The 23,365-nt window shown below is 40.6% G+C and overlaps 1 protein-coding gene across 1 annotated transcript in view; it reads right to left on the bottom strand.

Annotated features, from left to right (window-relative positions):
* The window catches only part of VMP1 (vacuole membrane protein 1), a 136,931-nt gene that overhangs the window by 100,158 nt on the left and 13,408 nt on the right, over nucleotides 1-23,365 (bottom strand). Inside the window, exons 2-5 of the mRNA XM_002719255.5 lie at nucleotides 10,257-10,354; nucleotides 5,170-5,305; nucleotides 3,716-3,806; nucleotides 1,443-1,553 (exon numbers count right to left, since the gene is read on the bottom strand). Coding sequence (XP_002719301.1) covers nucleotides 1,443-1,553; nucleotides 3,716-3,806; nucleotides 5,170-5,305; nucleotides 10,257-10,332 — 414 coding nt within the window. The 5' untranslated portion in view covers nucleotides 10,333-10,354. The remainder of the gene's footprint in view (nucleotides 1-1,442; nucleotides 1,554-3,715; nucleotides 3,807-5,169; nucleotides 5,306-10,256; nucleotides 10,355-23,365) is intronic.

Genomic DNA, 23,365 nt, shown 5'->3' with positions numbered 1-23,365 from the left:
TCCCTAGGACTTATGTCCTATTTGAGTCAGTCAACATTCAAACAAGGGCATCCTTTTAAAATTTCTCAAGCTTTAACTTTCCATAAGCTTGCAGAAATTATGTATTGCAGATTATTCCAAAAGCATTCTTCAAGCCATCAACTTAGCACACATTGAACCAAGCAATTATTCCTTAATATCATACCTGCTTCAGAAATGAATTCATTATAGAATAGAGATTGCAAGTATTTACAGGGCTAAGTTTTATTCAGCAATCAGTATTACTGTGACATCTTTTCATCTGCTTTTCCCCAATGATAATCAAACTGTTGTCAAAATGGAATTGTTTACAAGTTATTATTCAGGAAGGGAACACAGTGAAATAAGCAAGACATCTAGGACATAAAATTTACTGCGGCACTCACTCCACAGGCCTGTACTGTGCATGGCTCTGAGATAGTGCCTATTCAGATTTTGTGCTGTAGGTGTCTGGCTTGCCTTTCTCACATCCTGGTTCTGATATTATGTCAGCATTTTTGCGAGTATTCACAGGGAAGCTTATCTGTGTTCTCTCTCATTTCAACTAATACAAGTGTATTTCTCAGAAAAGGTATTTTAAAAACTTTGGTTCAAAGTGTTTAAGAAAGCATATAGTTCCATGCATATAATGCTTCATCAATTACATTAAATAAATAAAAGAACCAAAATACTACTGAAGTATGTATGTGGTCTTTAAGAATGTGAGGGAAGACAGTATTCTCTGTTGCTCATCATCAGAAAAAGCAAACTGCCCAAACTCCCTTGAAGTCTTATATGGAATTTTGTTCATTTAAAGTATCTTAGGGTTAGGTATTCAGCCTAGCAGTTAGGATACTGGCTGAAATGCCTGCATCTCCTATCAGAGTGCCTGGGTTAGAGTCCATGCTCTATTTCTGATTCTAGCTCCTTGTTCACGAACTGTGGTAGACAGCAGGTGGCTGGGTCCCTGTCACCCATGTGGAAAACATGGATGGAGTCCCCGGCTCCTGGTTTCGAGCTGGAACAGCCCCAGCCTTTGCAGGCATTTAAGCAGTGAACCAGCAGATGGGAGCTCTGTTCCCATCTTTCAAACAAATACATTTTTTAAAAATGTAAATTAAATGATTAAAATCAGAACTGCCTCAACAAGGGAAACAATATTCTAAAATCTAAGAGGAAAAACTTCCTGGCTGGATTAACATAAATAAATAACTTTACTTGCTGAACTATTTTTCCTCCCTCTTTTCTTAAATCCTCAATCCCAAAATGAAAAGCAAAACAAAATTCTGAGTGAAACTTACAGCTTCTATTAAAGATCAGTGTGCTTCCAAAACAGAAATGTAATTAAATACAAATCTTCGAATTTTAACTTTTGATTTAAAAGCACCAATAAGGAAGCAGAAAATCTCTTTCATGTTTGCTTGTTATAAGAAAGTTATTCTTACCAGATAAAGCAGAAAGGTGTGCAGCCCTGTTCCAAGCCCAACAGAAGACAAAATCCCCAAGCCTATCCAGTAGGCATACAAGAGAAACTGTTTCTCTATACGTTGCACATACTGAAAGACAAAAGAGATGAGATAATACTTCTGAATTCTCATTACAGAAAGGAGGTATTTATAAACCACCAGCAAAATAAAACAAATCAACTAAAATAGCTCTTAATAAAAACAAAGTATTAAAAATAAATACTCGGGGGCTGGCACTGTGGCATAGTAGGTAAAGCCGCTGCTTGCAGTGCTGGCATCCCATATGGGCGCTGGTTCCAGTCCCGGCTGTTCCACTTCTGATCCATCTCTTTGCTATGGCCTGGGAAAGCAGTAGAAGATGGCCCAAGTGCTTGGGCCCCTGTGCCCACGTGGGAGACCCCAAGGAAGCTCCTAGCTCCTGGCTTCGGATCAGCATAGCTCCAGCCGTTGCAGCGAACTGGGGAGCGAATCAGCAGATGGAAGATCTCTTTCTCTCTCTGCCTCTCCTTCTCTCTCTCTGTGTAACTCTTTCAAATAAATAAATAAATCTTTTTTTTTTTTTTTAAGTAAATACTCCTTGAAGAGGTCTAATATCTTCAAGTGATAGTAGAAGTGGGAACAACTTTATCTAACTGGAAAAAACTTCTTGTTTCTAAACCTTTGAAGTCTTTTCTATTTAGAAGACATAGGAAGATGGGAACGGCATTGTGGGGTAGTGGGTAAAGCTGCTGCCACATGCAATGCTGGCATCTCACAGAAGCACCAGTTCATGTCATGGCCATTCCACTTCCAAACCTGCTCCTCGCTAACAGTCTGGGAAAAGCAGAGGAAGATGGCCCAAGTGGTTGGGCCCCAGCCACCCAAGCGGGAGACCTGGATGAAACTCATGGCTTCTGGATTCGGCCTGGCCCAGCCCTGGCCATTGTGGCCATCTGGGGAGTGAACAGCAGATGGAATGTCCCTCTCTCTTTCACTTATCCCTCTCTCCCTATTTCTCCCCAACCCTCTCTTTGTAACTCTGACTTTCAAATAAATAATACATAAATCTTTAAAAAAAAGGAGACATAGGAAAAAAGCAAATTTTAAGACAGGATAATGCAGACCAATTAAAAGGGGGCAGTTTATATGTAACATTTGTGAACAGAGTAAAATATTGATTATCCAAGAAAAAATGGGAATAAAATAATGTCTGTATATTTTAGACCATGATGCTTTTCACTTAATTCTACTGGAAGACAGACTTGTTAGAATTCTAGACTTATTTCTAGAGAAATTCCTCAAATGTTTGCAAGTAAAACCAGCATGCTAGTTCACTGCAAACTCTTAGAATACATAGATCATTTTTTTTAAAAAGATTTATTTATTTACTTGAAAGTCAGAGTTACACACAGAGAGAAGGAGAGGCAGAGAGAGAGGTCTTCCATCTGCTGGTTCATTCCCCAGATGGCCGCAACGGACAGAGCTGCACCGATCTGAAGCCAGGAGCTAGGAGTTTCTTATGGGTCTCTCACGCGGGTACAGGGGTCCAAAGACTTGGGCCATCTTCTACTGCTTTCCCAGGCCATAGCAGAGAGCTGGATCAGAAGTAGAGCAGCTGGGACTTGAACTGGCGCTCATACAGGATGCTGGCACTGCACGCGGTGGCTTTACCCGCTACACCACAGCACCAGCCCCAGTATACATAGATTATTTAAAAGGAATGCATTTAACTATAAAAACTTCTCTGATTAGAGGTAAACTGCTTTACAATATGAGATGACAGTTTTAGAACCATTACCTCTTAGAATACACGAAGGTTTTGCTATTTTAACAAAAGTTGTTAAACAAGTATCTTGTGTTCCTATCAGTAATGTTGTACTTGTGGACTATAGGCAAATAACCTTTTTATATAAATAAAACCTAATCCTTAACTTTGGACGAAGCCTGTTTAGATGATCACAAAAATATGTTACAGAAAATACGAAAACTTTGGCATAAAGGACTCATGTTGTTGGATGGATGGAACATGGTTAGGAAATGTACATTTAAATCTTCAAGGGCAAAAAGAATCATATATAACAACATTTTGCTGACTGGCCATGAGGAGACACATGAATTGTTTTAGCGTATGGCCTTACATAAAGGTACCAGCTATGAAATAAAAGAAAGACAAACCTAAAAATGTTGAGGGTAGAAATTCTATGAAACCTTCATGGTCCCATTTTGAAATTGTTTGGGATTAGAGAGTGTGCAAGAACTGCTGAACCTCTTACCTGTTGATGTGCTCCTTCAACATAATACGTAGCTATAAGTACAGCAAGCAGCAGTAAAAAAGACACCACAATGCTTTGACGATGCCATAATCTTAAAAACAAATTAAAAAAATTAAAAATACATCTCACAGTCTCACTTTGAAGATTTATCATCCTTAGAACAATTTCTTATAGAAGCAGTCAGGTTATCTGGCTAGCTCAGGACAGAATCAGTCTTTCTGAGTTGAGTTCTTTTGTTCTTAAAACACCACTGCCTCTATTGAATGCAGGAGGGGGTCACAGACACATGGGCATAGAACCCAATTTTTTACCATAAACTCCATCATAGTCTTTCCCTTATCTAAAGCCCGATTTTGTTTATATCTCAGCTTCTAATTAGGAGAAGTATTAAAGTTTAATAGAAGGCTGGTGCCGCGGCTCAATAGGCTAATCCTCCGCCTAGCGGCGACGGCACACCGGGTTCTAGTCCCAGTCGGGGCGCCAGATTCTGTCCCGGTTGCCCCTCTTCCAGGCCAGCTCTCTGCTGTGGCCAGGGAGTGCAGTGGAGGATGGCCCAAGTGCTTGGGTCCTGCACCCCATGGGAGACCAGGAGAAGTACCTGGCTCCTGCCATCAGATCAGCGCAGTGCGCCGGCCGCAGCGTGCCAGCCACAGCGGCCATTGGAGGGTGAACCAACGGCAAAAGGAAGACCTTTCTCTCTGTCTCTCTCTCTCACTGTCCACTCTGCCTGTCCAAAAAAAAAAAAAAAAAAAAAAGTTTAATAGAAAGAGCCCTGGTCTTTAAGTCAGAAACCCTGGGTGCTGTACTTTGAGCAAGACACTTAACCAATATGACTGTTCCTTGTTTTTAAAATCATAGTAATTTTATCTTTGTTTTACCTTCTTTATGGAGATGTTATAAGGAGTAAATGAGCTGGGAAATACTATAAAACGCTTTATGAACTCCATGTGCAATAAAAATGTAACATATATAAAATAACTTGGAGGGGCAAGTAAGAAGACTGATAAGACGTGTAAAGGTTAGGCTTGTTCTTTATGATCTTTGAAACGGATGTATAAATAGTAATTTAAAGATAGAACACATTTCTAAGGCAGAACCGTTCACATTCGTTCAAACAACTGGTAAGAGTGCCACGTATCCTGAACCTTGTCCTGTTAAGGAATCAAAGTATTTAATACAGATAAGGCCGGATTTTTCCTGAGGGAAAAACCAAGAGAAAAACAAAAACAAAATTCAATATGTGAACAACTCTAATAATCAAGTAAGCAAACAGCCATGTTTCCCTAATCTATGATTTTCAACTATACAAAGGAGAATGAATATGCTCTTATGACAATATTCTAAATTTAATGACTCCATTTTGAATGCAGCAGATGGCAAGGAGTAGGAGACTGCTGAGGATTTCTAAAATTAGAAAATAAGGTTTATATAAAAGGTAATGGAAGGTTTTTTACTTTGAGGTCCACTCCTTCAAGATTACAAGGATTTCCAGAGAAAAATACTGCAAGGTAATAAGTGGCTGTCTCCAAAGGACAATATTTTGCCTTTCTTCCCGATCCCTCCTCTTCTTTTCATTCACTGAAGAGGGGTCTGAAAAACAATAATGCAGCAATTAAAACAGAATTCCTAGTACTTATACTCACTCTTTCCAATCACTTTAAAAATTCACCTACCTTCCCATTCTACATCTGAAAGACTGCATATAAACCTCAAAAGTACCAACGATGTGATTCATTCCTGGGTTACACGGGTTTATACACAAGCTGTTCAAGTACTAACCCATGACTACACCTTCTCTAGAGAAGGCAATCAATGGAACAAAACACTAATTAACATAGGTGGCCTATTACAAACGTGTTTGCAACCTGTAACACTAAGTCAAGGATTGTGGTAGGTCCTCACAACTTAAGCCTCAACCTCACTTCATTTATCTGTATATTTGACTATCTCTTCCCTTCACATCAGTAGCAGTCTTGCACAGTATTCTTTTAAACAGTTTGGAGAGAGATGAGACAAAATCTGAGTCCTTAAACAGAATTTTACCATTGTTCCTCTTAAGCATTAACAGAATCCTAAAGTCTTAAAAAATGATCACTAGTCCAGACTCTGCTACATCCAGCACATCTAGTGATTTAGAAAAGAGATCATTTTATAATGGTGTTACCTAGAGAACTGAGGCAAAAGAGGAAAAAAAAAAAAAAAAAGCCTACCCTTTGCCACTCACTGAGCTAAAACACATTGAGGCATCTTAAAGAAATGGTACTGGCCAGCGCCGCGGCTCAATAGGCTAAACCTCCACCTAGCGGCGACGGCACACCAGGCTCTAGTCCCGGTCGGGGCGCCAGATTCTTTCCCGGTTGCCCCTCTTCCAGGCCAGCTCTCTGCTGTGGCCCGGGAAGGCAGTGGAGGATGGCCCAAGTACTTGGGCCCTGCACCCCATGGGAGACCAGGAGAAGCACCTGGCTCCTGCCTTCGGATCAGCGCGGTGTGCCGGCTGCAGCGTGCCAGCCGTGGCAGCCATTGGAGGGTGAACCAACGGCAAGGAAGACCTTTCTCTCTGTCTCTTTCTCACTATCCACTCTGCCTGTCAAAAAAAAAAAAAAAAAAAAAAAAAAAAAAAAAAAAAAAAAAAAAGAAATGGTACTAAAAATTTCAGTGGTTGAATTTAACAGAAACATAGATTAGGGAAAAATGACAAATCTGGTCTAGGTGCTCCTGCCCTAATTTTAACATTCTTTTGCAGTCAGAACACAAGCTTCTATCCTTGTATATTACCGGAGAAAGGCTAAATCATTCTACCTTTTATGAAGGGTAACGTGTCAATCAAGCATCACATCAGAGAGCAAAGTGGTTTAGATGTCAAAGTGTGGAGAGTAGGGGCTGGTGTTGTGGTGTGGTGGGTAAAGTCCCTGCTATAATGCTGGCACCCCTGGGTACCAGTTCATGTCCTGGCTGCTCTACTTCCAATCCAGCTCCCTGTGGTGTGCTTGGGAAGGCATCGGAGGATGGCACAGGTGCTTGGGCCCCTGCCACCCATGTGGGAGACCCGGACGACGCTCACCCATGTGGGAGACCCGGACGACGCTCCTGGCTCCTGGCTTTGACCTGTCTTAGCTCTGGCTGCTGCGGTCATCTGGGGAGTGAACCAGCGGATGGAAGATTTCTCTTTTTCTTTCCTCTTTCTCTCCCCCTCTGTCTCTGTAATTCTGACTTTCAAATCAATCAATCAATCTTTGGGAAAAAAAATATGAAGTGCAAGCCACTTTGTTTCAAATTCTGGCTCAGCTATCTACCAGTCACATGACCTCAGGCAAATTGGCTAATATTTTTGTATCTTAGTTTACTCTTCTGTAAAATGTAGATAATAATAGTACTTATTTGTCAAAGTCATTGTAAGGATTAGATGAGCTGATGCACATAAAGTTATCAGAGTGTGACACTTAGTAACTGCCCAATCAAAGTTAGTTATTATTGTCTTCAATCTAAAAATTACAGATCCATGTACACTGTAACCCAACAATTCCTTTTCTGGGAGTAATTAGGTACAAGATGAAATGATTTTTAAAAATTTACTGTAACAACATTTACAGTAGCCAAAGATTATCAACAACTTAAATATTACTACTAATAGACAGAAAAGGAACACAAGCATATAGTATACTCACACAATGGAATGGAATACTAAACCACAATAAATAAAATTCCTTGTATATAGTTGTAGCACAATATCTAACAAATATTAAGTAAAAAAATACATGGTCCAAAATACTATATGACACATCAACATTAATTTTAAATTCCAATGGTATTCAGAAGTATAGTAAAATATATATAAATTTATTTGCTTGTTGAAAAAACAGCACATAAGCTTTAATTTTTTTTAAAGATTTATTTATTTATTTGAAAGTCAGAGTTACACAAAAAGAGGGAGAAACAGAGAGAGAGAGAGAGAGAGAGAGAGAGATCTTCCATCTACCGCTTCACACCCCACATGGCCGCAAGGGCCAGGGCTAGACCAGGCAGAAGCCAGGAGCCAGGAACTTCTGGGTCTCCCACCTGGGTAGCAGGGGCCCAAGCACTTGGGTCTTCTGCTGCTGCTTTTTCCAGGCCATTAGCAGGGAGCTGAATCAGAAGTGGAGCAGCCAGGACATGAACCTGTGCCCATTAACATATGGGATGTTGGCATCACAGGCTGCAGTTTAACCTGCTATGCCACAACACCGGCCCCAGCACATAAGCTCTTAATGGAAAGAGACTATAAAGCATACAATATCAATATCTGAATTTGGAAACTTTTGATGGAATGATGCAAAATTTACTGAAATCAAAGTAATCCAACAGATCAGTGCTGCAAAATGTGTTTTCAAAACAAACGGGAGCCAATATCAGAACTCCTGGGTTTGATTCCCAGTTTCGCACTCCATTCCAGCACCCCAGATGCAACAGGTGGTGGTATGATGGTACAGATACTTCAGTCCCTGCCACCCACGTGGAAAAGACAGACTGAGTTCTGAGCTCCTGGCTTCGGCCTGGTCCAACCCCGGCTATAGAAGACATCTGAGGAATGCACCAGCATGTAGGAAATCAATTATTGTCTCTGATTCTCTGCCTTTCAAATACATAAATAAAAATGAAAGAGGAAAAAAAATAAGTAGAAAGTATTGTTTTAGACAGCCTGCATTTATTCCAATAAAAGAAGTTCTGTAATATATTACCATGTGATGAAGAGATGAACTTCAGAAGGTGAAGTTCTCAAATCCCCATGTCTTTTGCCCTTGCCCCCTTATCTCTGTGCTCTCCCACACCTCTCTCTACAGTAACCAGCGTCACGGGAACCGAAGGTCCGCCTGCGCGGCTAGCTGCTCAAAGCCCTGGCATGCAATGGTTTTGCTCTGGCCACTACTGTCTGTAATTTTGCTAGATTGTGGCTTTAGGTGGATGCAGTTGTATGTGGACGTGTGGTTGTATGTGCCTATGTGCAGATATATGTAGACACCCCTGTGTATGTGTCCGACTGCCACTACGGACACATGAGTGGGTATCTCCAGCAACCTCAACATCTTCGGGGACAAGTGGCTGTTTCTTGTGCATTTCTGTCACTGTGAGTAAAGGAGATATAAATCCACAAAACTCACTGTGAGTAAAGGAGATATAAATCCACAGAGAAGAGCTGTTCTCTCATCGGCTGGAATATGGATCTGCTTGTCCTGGGCCCTAAGAATGGGCATACACCATGCGACAGTATTCTTTGCAATGTGTTTGAGATGTCAAAGAATTGCAAAGTCAAAAAGAAAAATGGGCTAATGCCGTGGTATAGGGAGTAAAGCCATCGCCTACAGTGCTGTCATCCTATATGGGCACCAGTTCAAGTCCCAGCCATTCCATTTCTGATTCGGCTCCCTGCTAATGCGCCTGGGAAAGCAGTGGAAGATGGTCCAAGTACTTGGGCCCCTGTACACACATGATACTGAAAGAAACTTCTGGCTCCTGGCTTTGGATTGGCCCAGCTTTATCCATTGCAGCCATTTGGGGAGTGAACCAGGGATGGAAGATCTCTCTTCCTTTGTCTCCTCTTTCTCTAACTCTGCCTTTCAAATAAATAAATCTTTAAAAAAAATAGTACAAAAACCAGAAAAGAAAAACCTTTCATTTTCCTTTAAAATCAAGAAGGAAAGTCCTTACTTAATTCACCCATATCAACAAAAGTCATGATTTTCAGGACAAATGTACGGCTATGAGTCATATATACTGAAATTTAAGCACAATGTCCAATTTGTTTAAAATATTAAACTAAAAATTTAAAATAAATCTAAATTTATTCTCATTTTTTAAAGACTTATTTATCTGAAAGGATAAACAGAATTTTATTTATAAACAGGATATTATTTATAAATAAAAGGGAACTCTGAAAGAGTTAGAGAGAGAGGGAGAACAGAGAAAGAAAGATCTTCTGTCCACTGGTTCACTCCCCAAAGCCAGGAGCCAGGAGTCAAGAGCTACTTCTGGGACTCTCACGTGGGTCTAAGGGCCCAGGGACTTAGGCCACCCTCTGCTGCTTTCCCAGGCGCATTAGCAGGGAGCTAGATATAAAGTGGAGCAGCCAGGACTTGAACCGGTGCCCTTATGGGAGCACTGCAGTTGGTGGCTTTACCTGTTGTACCACAGCATCAGCCCCTATTCTAATTTTTTGATAATTATATATTTAAGAATAGCTAACAAGGAAACTGATAATCTACTTGTAAAGTTACTAAACAGCAAGATCAGATTAAGCACTGCACAAAATCAAGTAAATATTTAACCATACCATATGATTACCAAGAAACAATCTTGTGCCTATAGAATTGCTATTTGACTACGTTCAGGCTGCTTCTGTAGTCACTGTGAAAAAGAATCTTATAGGTCATGACTCATAATTCAATTTACTATGAAGATATTAATAAAATATTTAAAATATTAGAAGTAATATATTCCTATTTTATTCCAACAAAAAGTGTAATATTTAAACTTGCACATCTCCTTCCTCCAAACCACTACACTTTACCTGTGAAATTTCCATTATGTTGTTCTTTGTTCATTGCTACACGTCTCTGGTCACAATTTTTTCCATTCTCTGCCATTTCATAGATCAGTCTTGAGGAGCTAATAGAGGAAAAATAAAATCCAGCAATATATTATATATTTGTTTTGCAGTTATGACTGAATAAAACCAAATAAAGGAATAATGGCAGTAATGACACCCCACATTGTATCTGTATAATTTGTTTATGCATTTTTTCTTTTAATTCAAAATCTGAATAATTTACATAGAAATCATAAAACAAAAAGTCAAAATTTACTTATTTATTTTTAAAAATATTTATTTTATTTATTTGAAGGGCAGAGTTAAAGAGAGAGAGAAAGGGAGGGAGAGAGAGAGAGAAATATCTTCCATCTGCTGGTTCACTCCCCAAATGGCTGCAATGGTCAAGGCTGAACCAGGCCGAAGCCAGGAGCCAGGAGCTTCATTCAGGTTTCCCACATGGGTGGCAGGAGCCCAAGAACTTGCAACATCTCCCGCTGCTATCGTAGGCACATTACCAGGAAGCTGGATTAGAACACGAACAGCCCATATGGGATGCCAGTATTGCAGGCAGCGGTTTAGCCTGTTGTGCCACAATGCCAATCACAAGGTAAAAAATTTAAAGCCAGATAGTTGTAAGCCTTTTCCAAATGGTTAGTCTAGTGACTTTCCAAACTCAAATTTTGTATTAACTTGTCCACACAATAAGAATATCAAGTACAAGTAACTTCAAATACTGATAGGCTATAATGTTTAATACCATTCCAATTCATAAATTAATATCGTATATACTATCTACTCAAAATTTATCTTTTTTTCTTTCATAGTTCTTTTAACATTATTAGGAAAAAGCTGATTATATGATCAAAGATGGCACAAACATTGACACACAGATTTAAGACCACAGATCAGTTTCATTAAGGAAATAGTTCTACTGAATCAAAAAATATAGGCAGGGCCGATGCCATGGCATAGTAGGCTAAGCCTCCACCTACAGCGCCAGGATCCCATGTAGGTGCCCGTTCATGTCCCAGCTATTCCTCTTCCAATCCAGCTCTCTGCTAAGGCCTGGAAAGGCAGAGGAAGATGGTCAAGTTTTTGGGCCCCTGCATCAACGTGAGAGATCTAGAGGAAGCTCCGGGATCCTGGTTTCAGATAAGCTCAGCTCCAGCCACTGTGGCCATTTGGGGAATGAACCAGAGGTTGAAAGGCCTCTCTTTCTGTCTTTCTCTGTCTGAAACTCTACCTCTCAAATAAATAAAATCTTAAAAATATATATGGCATAGACGATCACAAAGTTAAATGTTTAAGATATGCTAAATGCATTTTATATTTTATATCATGCTTTATATTATAAGTGTTTTTTGTTTTTACTTTAAATCACTACAATAAAACCTAAATATCAACTGATAAATGAATACAGAAAATGTTGGTATATTCAAACAAAATATATCCAAACAATAAAAAGAAACGAAGTACTAATAAAGTTCATTGAAAATAGAATTAAAAGATGTTTAACTTTTGGGGCTGGTGCCGTGGCTCACTTGGTTAATTCTCTGCCTAAGGCACCGGCATCCCATATGGGCACGGGGTTCTGGTCCTGGTTGCTCCTCTTCCAGTCCAGCTCTCTGCTGTGGCCCGGGAGTGCAGTGGAGGATGGCCCAAGTGCTTGGGCCCTGCACCCGCATGGAAGACCAGGAGGAAGCACCTGGCTCCTGCCTTCGGATCGGCACAGCGCCGGCCGTAGTGGCCATTTGGGGAGTGAACCAGAGGAGGGAACACTTTTCTCTCTGTCTCTCTCTCACTGTCTATATCTCTATCTGTCAAAAATAAAAATAAAGATGTTTAACTGCAAAAAATTTTTGAAAGTCATGCAGTTTTTTCATAATACATATTTCATTTTTAAAAAAAGATTTATTTATTTGAAAGGCAGGATTACAAAGAGGGAGAGACAGAGATCTTCCACCCGCTGGTTCACTCCCCAAATGGCAACAATGGCTGGAGCCAGGCCAGACAGAAGCCCGCAGTCAGGGATTTCTTCCATGTCTCCTACATTCGTGCAGGGACCCAAACACTTGGGTCATTCTCCACTGCTTTTCCCAGGCACATTAGCAGGAAGCTGGTAGAAGTAGAGCAGTCGGGACTTGAACCTGCTATTTCACAATGCTGGCCCCCGAATGGCATACTTTTATATAAGATCTGTTTATTATATTTATAGTAGCCCAAGCTTAAGAGCATTCAGTGACAGTTCAGAATTCAGTCAGATTTTTGAGTAGAGGGTTATTTAATTAAGAAAAAAAAGCTCAAGAAATGACTCTCTAAGATGCTTGTGTAATGTAAGTTTGCTCAGCTACATATCTACCAAAATCATGTTAGATTTATAGTTAGCTGATCAGACTATGATATGATAATGGCTTCAATCTTCCTTAATTTGTTATTTAGTGCTAATTTATTTATTGAATAAACTATAATAACTATGTACAAAATTTATGCCTAATAAAGGAAAACAAGTGAAACACTCATTATAAAATAACTGAACAAAGAATATATGAAGGTTCTTCAAAGAATCTCATGGAAACTGTATATTATGAAAAAACTATGCTGGCTAACAAATATAAGAAAAAAATGCTCAATATCACTAACCATCAGGAAAATACAATACAAAACCACCTCTGTTGGAATGATAATTATCCAAAAAACAGACAGCAACAAATGCTGGGGAGGATGTGGAAAAAGCGGAACTTTTATACACTGTTGGTGGGGAATGTAAATTAGTGCAGCCACTGGGATAACAGTATGGATATTTCTTTAAAAATTAGAAATAGACTTGCCATATGATGCAGCAATCCCACTACCAGGAATATATCCAAAGACATGAACACATTGTATAAAATACCTGCACCACCATGTTTTTAGCAGACAACTGCCAAAACATGAATCAGTAAAGGTGTCCACCATCAGATGCATAAAGAAAACATGGTGTGTATACAATGGAAGATTATTCAGCTATTAAAAAGAACAAAATTCCATTATTTGCAGCAAAATGGTTGGAACTAGAAGATATCATGTTGAATGAAATAAGCAGGATACAGATACTACATATTCTCTTATATGTGGAAGCCAAAATTAAAATAAGTAAATAAATAAATAAAAGAAATGCTTATATGTATCAATTTGGTTGAAAATATAATGTTTTGTCAAACTTTGATTTAAATATTTTTTAAACAAATTGATGGGAATTATACACTACTATAGTTTTTTTTTTTTAACATGTGTTTATTAATTTGAAAGGCAGAGTTACTGACACAGGGAGAGACAAAGAGAGAGAGAACTTAAATCTATTGGTTCATTCCACAGATGGTCACAACAGCCAAAGTTGGGCCAAGCCTAAATCAGGAGCCAGGAGCTTCTTCTGGGTCTCTCATGTGGATGGCAGGGGCCTAACCACTTGGGACGTCTTTTACTGCTTTCCCAGGCCATTAGCAAGGAGCTGGATCAGAAGTGGAACAGCAGGGTCGGCGCTGTGGCACAGCAAGTAAAGCCGCTGCCTGCAGTGCCGGCATCCCATATGGCCACCTATTTGAGTCCCGCCTGTTCCACTTCCAATCCAGCTCTCTGCCATAGCCTGGGAAAGCAGTAGAAGATGGCCCAAGTCCTTGGGCCCCTGTACCCGTGGGAGAGACCCAGAAGCAGCTCCTGGATCCTGGCTTCGGATCAGTTCAGCTCCAGTCATTGAAGCCATCTGGGTAGTAAACTAATGGAAGGAAGACCTCTCTCTTTCTCTCTCTCTCTCAGCCATCTGGGTAGTAAGCTAATGGAAGGAAGACACCCCCCCCCCCCTCTGACTCTGCCTTTCAAATAAATAAATAAATCTTAAAAAAAAAGGCCGGCGCCGCGGCTCACTAGGCTAATCCTCCGCCTAGCGGCGCTGGCACACCGGGTTCTAGTCCCGGTCGGGGTGCCGGATTCTGTCCCGGTTGCCCCTCTTCCAGGCCAGCCCTCTGCTGTGGCCAGGGAGTGCAGTGGAGGATGGCCCAGGTGTTTGGGCCCTGCACCCCATGGGAGACCAGGAAAAGCACCTGGCTCCTGGCTCCTGCCATCGGATCAGCGCGGTGCGCCGGCCACAGCGCGCCGGCCGCGGCGGCCATTGGAGGGTGAACCAACGGCAAAGGAAGACCTTTCTCTCTGTCTCTCTCTCTCACTGTCCACTCTGCCTGTCAAAAAAAAAAAAAAGTGGAACAGCTGGAACACGAACAGGTACCCATATGGGATGCCAGCATCATAGGTGCCAGTTTAACCTGCCACACCACAATGCCAGTCCCTGTACTATTATCATTTTAATGATTTTGTGACTATTTTATATGAGTGAAGCTGAACATCTTTTAATCTGATTACTGTTTACAGCCCTTGCCTATTTTCTTGCTGAACTGTGGTCTTTTTAATTCTTATTTGTCGAACACTTTGTTGACTAGGGCATTAAGCCATTGACAGTAGTATAAATTAAAAATAAGTTATCAAAAAAATTAAGTTAAAAAAACCACACAGATTTCAACATTTTTTATGCCAAATTTTCCCATGAACTTTTTGAAGTACCCTTATACAGTCATCACTGCAACAGAGGGTCTTCTCTTTTAGTACAATCCACTTGTGGACACCTTTGTTCTGGGGCCTTCACTTCTCAGTGAATAAATACACATATCAAGAAATAAAGTACAGGTTTCCATAAGCACGGGTAGCCTGGAATATATGATTATTGGTAATTAAGATTTTAAGTCTAAAAATCTGGACTTCAACCCCAGATTTACTACTGAAAACTTGTGATCTTGAGCAAGTTTTTTTCTCTGTGCCTTGGTTTTCCGGATCCACAAAATGAGAACAGTAATCACCTCTTTCATGGGACTGATATTTGGATGAAACAGTGTGCATGTGCATGTTTATGTATATGCATGCATGTATGTAACTTTAAAGGCAATACATCAAAAGGGAAGGGGTACTATATGAGGCAGTAAACCTAGAAACTGCCTGACTGAACCAGACAAACAACTTCACATCGTTTGCTTCACTGCTGCTATACCAGTGATGCCAATGTTGTTCATTCAATACCCATTCAAATAGTACTGCGATCCCCCATGGATACTGAGGACATAAATAGGAACAAGGTAAGGTCCTTGTCCCCAAAAGGACCATAGGAAAGCCAAATAAGCACAAGAGACCAGCTGGAATAGAATGAAACAGGTATTATCATCAAATTAGATGGAAATATAATGTTTAATTTAATGGCAAGAAAACACAGATTTTACAGTCTAAAAGAACCAGGTTAAAATCAAGCTTCTATGCTCTTGGACAGATTTGTAGAGCTCTCTAAATATCAGTTTCTTTTCTTTTTTTTTTTTTTTAAAGATTTATTTATTTATTTGAAGGCAGAGTTACAGGGAAAGGAGAGAGAGGCAGAGATAGAGACAAAGAGATCTTTAATCTGCTGGTTCACTCCCGAAATGGCTGACTCAGCTGGGACTTGGCCAGGTTGAAGCCAGGAACCAGGAGCTTTTTTGGGCTCTCATGTCGGTGCAGGGGCCCAAGCAACTGGTCCATCCTCCCCTACTTTTCCAGGCATATTACAGAGCTGGAGTGGAAGTTGAGTAGCCAGGACTCAAACTGGGGCCCATGGGATGCTGTCTGCTGGCACCACAGGCAGACTTAACCCACTGTGCCACAGCACCAGCCCTTACACATCAGTTTCTTTAATTTATAAAATAGGAATGACATGACATACCTGGTAAAGTTACACTGAGGATTAAACATTACCTTATTTGTAGTGTATGTAACATTCTAATATATTGCCTCACATTTCATATGAACTCAATATAAAGATCAGGAAGAGGAATAAAATACTATGGGAGCTGACAGGGGAAGACATTCAAAAGATTTCATTGCAGCTTCAAGTTTGATTCTGCAAACTTAAGTTATACTTCTGTGAAGATGTTATCCTAAAACAATGCAGCTCAAGCAATTACAAAAAAAGGAAGATGAAGTTATTTTGCAAAAATATGTAAGACTAGAGCAAGATAATGTTTACAAAATGTCAATCTATTCCACAAATCTGGATTTTACTAATAAAACAACTGAAGCTGTTTGAACTGGAATTATATAAAGGAATTAAAGATTTTCCATCTTCCAGTCACTTAACTTGAAGCTCTACTTAGTTGGGTAAATAATTAAAACTGAGTGGGTTCATACTCAGCCAAATCTTACAGGCAATTTCGTTTAGAGATAAACAGCCAGTCATTCACCTAGAGCACAATAAGTAAAATTAAATTAATTTGTGGTAAAAGATGAAAATTCCAGAATGTTTCCCTTTGAAAAACACTGATAATTGAACTCATTTCCCTCTATTTATTTTTTTTCATAATGTCATCTTCAAGATATAAAAATTTTATCCAAAACAACTCTGGTCCTCTTGAGGCCATACTTATGAGATTGCACAATTATTTGGAAATTTTGTTTTTAAGATATTGCAACCGCAATTTTTCTTTGGGCAAATAACATGTTCTTACACAATGTGTTATAAAACAAAACCTTACTGACATTTCCTTCTCAAAAATTCCTTCTAGAAAACATAAAATAATTGTCTGGAATTTTTTGTTTTTTAAAAAAGATAATTTGATTTGAAAGGCAGAGTGACAGAAAGAGGGAGAGACAGAGAGGGATCTTCCATCTACTGCTCTGCTCCCCAAAAGCCAGCAACAGTCAGGGAAGGGCCATGCTGAAGCTAGGAGCCAGGAACCCCATCCTGGTCTCCCAGATGGGTGGCTGGGGCCCAGACCCGTGGGCCATTTTCTGCTGCTTTTCCAGGCACAATAGCAGGGAGCTGAAAATCAGCTGTGGAGCAGCGACACGAGTATGTGATGTCAGTGTCACAAGCAGAGGCTCAACTTGCTGTACCATGCTAACCCCTAACCATTAGTATTATCATCAGCCTAAGCAGGTGAATATTGTTGGAGATAAATCATACAACTGCACAGCCACTTTAAATTCACTTATTCACTCAACAAATACTTATCAGATGCCCATTATATGCCCAATATTATTTGAAATACCAAATTTCAAACCTCAAACTGTTGCTACTTTCTATTAATCAACTTTTCTCTCACACAACTATTTTATTTCTGTTCTCTCTTCAAACTTCCTATCTTACATTTTCCATTCTTAATCTCAGAGACTGACATTCCTTTACCTTTTTAAATTTTTTTAAAGATTTATTTTAGGTCGGCACTGTGGCTCAATAGGCTAATCCTCCCCCTGCGGCGCTGGCACACCAGATTCTGCCCCGGTTGCTCCTCTTTCAGTCCAGCTCTCTGCTGTGGCCCGGGAAGGCAGTGAGGATGGCCCAAGTCCTTGGGCCCTGCATCCACATGGGAGACCAGGAGAAGCACCTGGCTCCTGGCTCCGGATCAGCGTCGTGCGTCAGCCACAACGGCCATTGGGGGGTGAACCAACGGAAAAGGAAGACCTTTCTCTCTGTCTACTCTGCCTGTCAAAAATAAAAAATAAAAAGATTTATTTTATTTATTTGAAATGCAGAGTTACAGAGAGGCAGAGGCAGAGAGAGAAAGAGAGGTCTTCCATCTACTGGTTCACTCCCCAGATGGCCACAATGGCTGGAGCTGCGCTGATCCAAAGGCAGGAGCCAGGAGCTTCTTCCTGTTCTCCCACACAAATGCAGGCGCCCAAGGACTTGTGCCATCTTTCACTGCTTTCCCAGGCCATAGCAGAGAGCTAGATCGGAGTGGAGCATCTGGGACTCAAACCAGTGCCCATAGGGGATGCTGGCACTGCAAGCGGCGGCTTTACCTGCTATACCACATCGCCGGCCCCTCCTTTACCTTTTAATCACAAATGTAGAGGAAGTATTCCCCAATCTTTTGACTATTACATCTACTAAAATATTTACACCTTCATCCATGTTAGCATTCTTCCTTTACAACCAGGGCCGGCCGTGTCCTCTACCTACCAAGGGCAAATCTGTCAAAATACATTCTATCATCCTCTCTTACCTTCTCAGGGACTTCACTCCTTTCATTCTCTCTCTGTGTGACATCAATCTTTTCTCCTTTATCCTCACAGCAAATAAGCACTACCCAGTATTTCCCATTTCTCAGTCTTTCTCACTGACATAATTCTCAAGAAGAGTTGCCTATATACAGTCCCTACTTCCTCATCACCAAACCCTGTTCAATCTACTGCAACGTGATTTCTGTCTCGACAAATCAAAAGAAATTGCTTGTATTAAGATCACCAATGATCTAGATGTTGCCAAATCATCTTACTGAATCTTACCTTCAGTAGAATGCAAGTATTCACTTCCTTTCTTGAAATACTCTATCCTGTTTTTTGTTTGTTTTTGTTTGTTTGTTTTGTTTTGTTTTTGACAGGCAGAGTGGACAGTGAGAGAGAGACAGAGAGAAAGGTCTTCCTTTGCCGTTGGTTCACCCTCCAATGGCCGCCGCGGCCAGCACACCGTGCTGATCCGATGGCAGGAGCCAGGTACTTATCCTGGTCTCCCATGGGGTGCAGGGCCCAAACACCTGGGCCATCCTCCACTGCACTCCCTGGCCACAGCAGAGAGCTGGCCTGGAAGAGGGGCAACCGGGACAGAATCTGGCGCCCCGACTGGGACTAGAACCCGGTGTGCCGGTGCCGCAAGGCAGAGGATTAGCCTAGTGAGCAGCGGCGCCAGCCCTCTATCCTGTTTTTCTTCCTATTTCTTGGGCTCCTCCTCTGCTTCCTGGAGTTCTTCAAATCCGGGTCCTAGATTCCTTTTTGTATTCTCTTTACACTCTCCCCTTAACAATATCATCTAATCACTCAGCCTTAAATTTAAAAGCCCTCTACACACTGACAATTCTGTCTTTCAAAAACAGAATGATGTTCTATGTAACAATGGCTTATAAGTATTCTGTAAAAATTAGAATTATAGAAGGGAACTTCTGGAATATGCAAGCCTACCTTTACCCCTATAATTTACAGATAAAGAAATGTGACAGAGGTAAAGTGATTGTGTAATGTCACAAAATAAGTGACAAACCTAGAGGCAGGACCCAAATGGATATAAGGTAGACTTATTAAGAGTAGAAAGTACTTGAGCTGTTGACAGGATACCTTCACCCTCAAACATGAATTTAAGGTTGTTTTTCTGAGAATTTTGAAAGAAACAACCTCAATCTACAGAAGTAAGGTAATCTAAAAGCTGGATCATAAATGCGACTTAAAAGCTGAAAGCTCAACTCAAATCTCATCAAGATGGGAATATGGGTTGATTTAAGTTTTCTGTGTTGAAGTGGGGAGCACTATCAGATTAAGCTCATAACCATAAACTTACTAACTATAGTGCCTGAATAAAAGGCAAAATTATGTAAGAAGACTGGTCTTATGATAAAAGAGTTATGACAAGACAAAAGTGATATTTCCAGCACAGTGTTGCAGAAGTTACCTGACCTATACATCTCGTGTCCAGTGAAGCACACAGCATGGTGATTATCAAAGCCATTGATCGTCTTGTCATTCCTTGCTCCCAACTAAAATATTGACTTAATTTGGTTTCTCACAAACATTAGTTTATAAGGAGAAAATATATTTGTAATGAACTGAAATGTGTCTTCCTAAAATTCCTATGGTGAAGCCCTAACTTTTAACATGATTGTATTTGGAGATAATGAATTTAAAAAGGTAATAAAGGTTAAATCAGGTCATCAGGGAGGTACCCTATAAGGACTTATCCTTAAAAGAACTGGTATTAGTGACCTTCATCTCTACCTGTATGAAGAGGAAAGGTCTTGTAAGGACTACAAGAAAGTGGCTGCCTCCAAGACAGGAAGAGAGGTATCTCCAGAAACCATCCTCCTGGCACCTCGATCTTTAGATTTCTAACTGCTTAAACTACAAGAGAATACATTTCTGTTTTCTAAGCTATGTGGTATACTATTATGTCTACCCTAACAGACTAACATAATAATGACTAATATAAATAAATAAGAGTATCCAGGTTACAGGACAGTAATATTTTCTTATGCAACACAGGTTGAGTAAAACTTATCTCAAATGCTTATTTTAAATAAGGGATATTTAGAAATGCTTTGAATTCCAATTTCTCCTGATTTTGGAATATTTACATATACATAATGAGAACTCTTGGAGATGGGACTCAATTTTAAACACTAAATTCGTTTATCATTTATATTTCATGTATACCTTATACATGTAGGCTGAAGGTAACCTTACACAATAATTTTAGTGTGCCTATATTTTCACTGTGACTCATGACAAGGTCAGGTGTAGAATTTTCTATCATGCTATCATGTCATCACTCAAGAAGTTTTGGATTTTGGAACATGTTCAGTCTATATTAGCAAACTACTATTGTGGTTTCTGAATTTGGTTAAAGTAATTCCATCTCCTAGAGTCCATATATTCAGTTGCACGTTCATTCAAATTTCTAAACTACAAAGTGGAGGACCATATCTTGAAATGTGACATCTCTATTAAGTTCCAGGTACCCTGACAATACTTATTCACAGAGCCAGCCTATATTTACTCAGGAAATACCGATGTACATTACTATGTGTCTTCAAACAGCAACAGTGACTATTTAGGCTAGCAGCAACCTACTCTGTTAATATTACTCATTATCTTCATAATCTTTAAAATGAGCCATTTCATAGTGAAACAGAAAAATGTGGTGCCTGCAAGCTGCCAACACATTGTGATTGATACCAGGTTAGGTCAACCGATATTTGGACTATGTATGCCATCTCTACTCCACATCCTAGGACTGAACCCACATATTCTTTTCTAATTCTGTTCTCTTTCCTAGCTCAAAGTAGTTCGATTTTTTGGTAGTTAAAACAAAACAAAAACAACACCAACAAATATTAACCATACTACTTACTAGTTATGCAGGGGAGAGGAAATATTTTCTGCGAAGGGTCATTGGATATTTATATTATTTGCAGGCTATACAAAACTATCAACTTAAAAATTAGCCTGCTATAGATTTATTTCAAGTCCCACCTGTGGTTGTTTTGGTAGAGTCAGACCAAATGGTTTTGCTGGCCTTACATGGGCTGTGGGATGGAAGTCCTCAACACTGCTTTACAGTGTATTTGCAGAGTATTTTGGCAAATATCCCCATCCCTATTTCCATGTCATTTTTTAAAAAAACATTTATTCATTTACTTGAAAGTCAGAGTTATACAGAGAGAGAAGGAGAGGCAGAGAAAAAGAGAGGTCTTCAATCCGTTGGTTCACTCCCGATTTGGCTGCAATGGGCAGAGCTGTGCAGATCCAAAGCCAGGAGCCAGGAGCTTGTTCCGGTCTCCCACACAGGTGCAGGACCCCAAGGACTTGGGCCATCTTCTACTGCTTTCCCAGGCCACAGCAGAGAGCTGCATCGGAAGTGGAGCAGCCCGGTCTCGAACCAGCGCCCATATGGGATGCCGGCACTGCAGATGGCAGCTTTACCCGCTATGCCACAGTGCCTGCCCCCCTATTTCCATATCATTCTTATATGTTTTTGTTTTCTTCTGGGGGAGCATCAGTAATCCAGCTTCTCTGCTTCAGGAGAAATTACACGTAAGCCATCTGTACAATGACTGGCACATAGCATACACTTAGTTTCTCCAAGCCCTGTTCATGCATGTCATTTTCTAAAATAATCAAAGGGGTAGGCATTGTGCAGCAGCATTATGTCACTGCTTGAGATGTCTCATAATGGAATGCCTTGTTTGATATTTCTGTCTCTCCCATTCTCTCTGTTACTCTTTCAAATAAAGACTTTTTTTTTTTAATTTAAATCAGATTTGGGGTTGGCGCTGTGGCGCAGTGGGTAAAGTTGCCGTCTGCAGTGCCGGGATTCCATATGGGCGCCGGTTCGAGATCGGGCTGCTCCACTTCTGATCCAGCTCTCTGTTGTGGCCTGGGAAAGCAGTAGAAGATGGCCCAAGTCCTTGGGGTCCTGCACCTGCGTGGGAGACCCAAAAGAAGCTCCTGGCTCCTGGCTTCGGAATGGCCCAATTCTGGCCATTTCGGCCTTCTGGGGAGTGAACCAGTGGATGGAAGATCTCTCTGCCTCTGCCTCTCTCTAACTCAGCCTTTCAAATATACAAATAAATCCATTTAAAAAAAAAATCAGATTTAGTAATATTCTTGAGTGCTAAGAGTCTACACAACTGGTTTCCTCAACCTACGTAACACAAGCATTCACATAATCAAAGCAATCTTAGCTTGTTATATTAGGTAAGAAAGATGGATTATTTTTCATCAACCTAAACATTTTGAAATATAACAAAAGGGCCGGCGCTGCGGCTCAATAGGCTAATCCTCCACCTAGTGGTGCCGGCACACCAGGTTCTAGTCCCGGTCAGGGAGCCGGATTCTTTCCCCATTGCCCCTCTTCCTGGCCAGCTCTCTGCTGTGGCCCGGGAAGGCAGTGGAGGATGGCCCAAGTGCTTGGGCCCTGCACCCCATAGGAGACCAGAAGCACCTGGCTCCTGCCTTCGGATCAGCACCGGCCGCTGGAGGGTGAACCAATGGCAAAAGGAAGACCTTTCTCTCTGTCTCTCTTATTATCCACTCTGCCTGTCAAAAAAAAAAAAAAAAAAAAAAAAGAAGAAGAAAGAAATATAACAAAAGGACAATATGTTAGAAATTACTGTGGGGTAAAAGGGCTCTTACATATAGCTAGGGTAAGATGAAACAGTAACTTCTTAAAATTTTTATTTAATTATTTTCATTTTATTTAAAAGACAGAGAGAGAGAGTGAGAGAGAGATCTTTCATGTGCTGTTCCCAAATGTTTGCAACTGCCAGGGCTGAACCATGCCAAAGTCAGAAGGCGGGAACTCAATCAAGTCTCCTACATGAGTAGCAGAAACCCAAGGACTTGAGTCATCATCTGCTGCTTCCCCGGATGTACACTAGTAGGAAGCTAGAACTGAAAGTGGACCCAGGACTGAAACACTGATGCATTCTGATATGGGAAGCGGGTGTCGTGGGCAGCATATTAACTGCTGCACCAAATGCCTATCTCATGAAAGA

This window comes from Oryctolagus cuniculus, chromosome 17, assembly GCF_964237555.1.
Source record: "Oryctolagus cuniculus chromosome 17, mOryCun1.1, whole genome shotgun sequence".
Taxonomy (NCBI): domain Eukaryota; kingdom Metazoa; phylum Chordata; class Mammalia; order Lagomorpha; family Leporidae; genus Oryctolagus; species Oryctolagus cuniculus.
The sequence above is the reverse complement of the archived record's forward strand: the minus strand, read 5'-3'. Positions and strand labels throughout refer to the sequence as shown.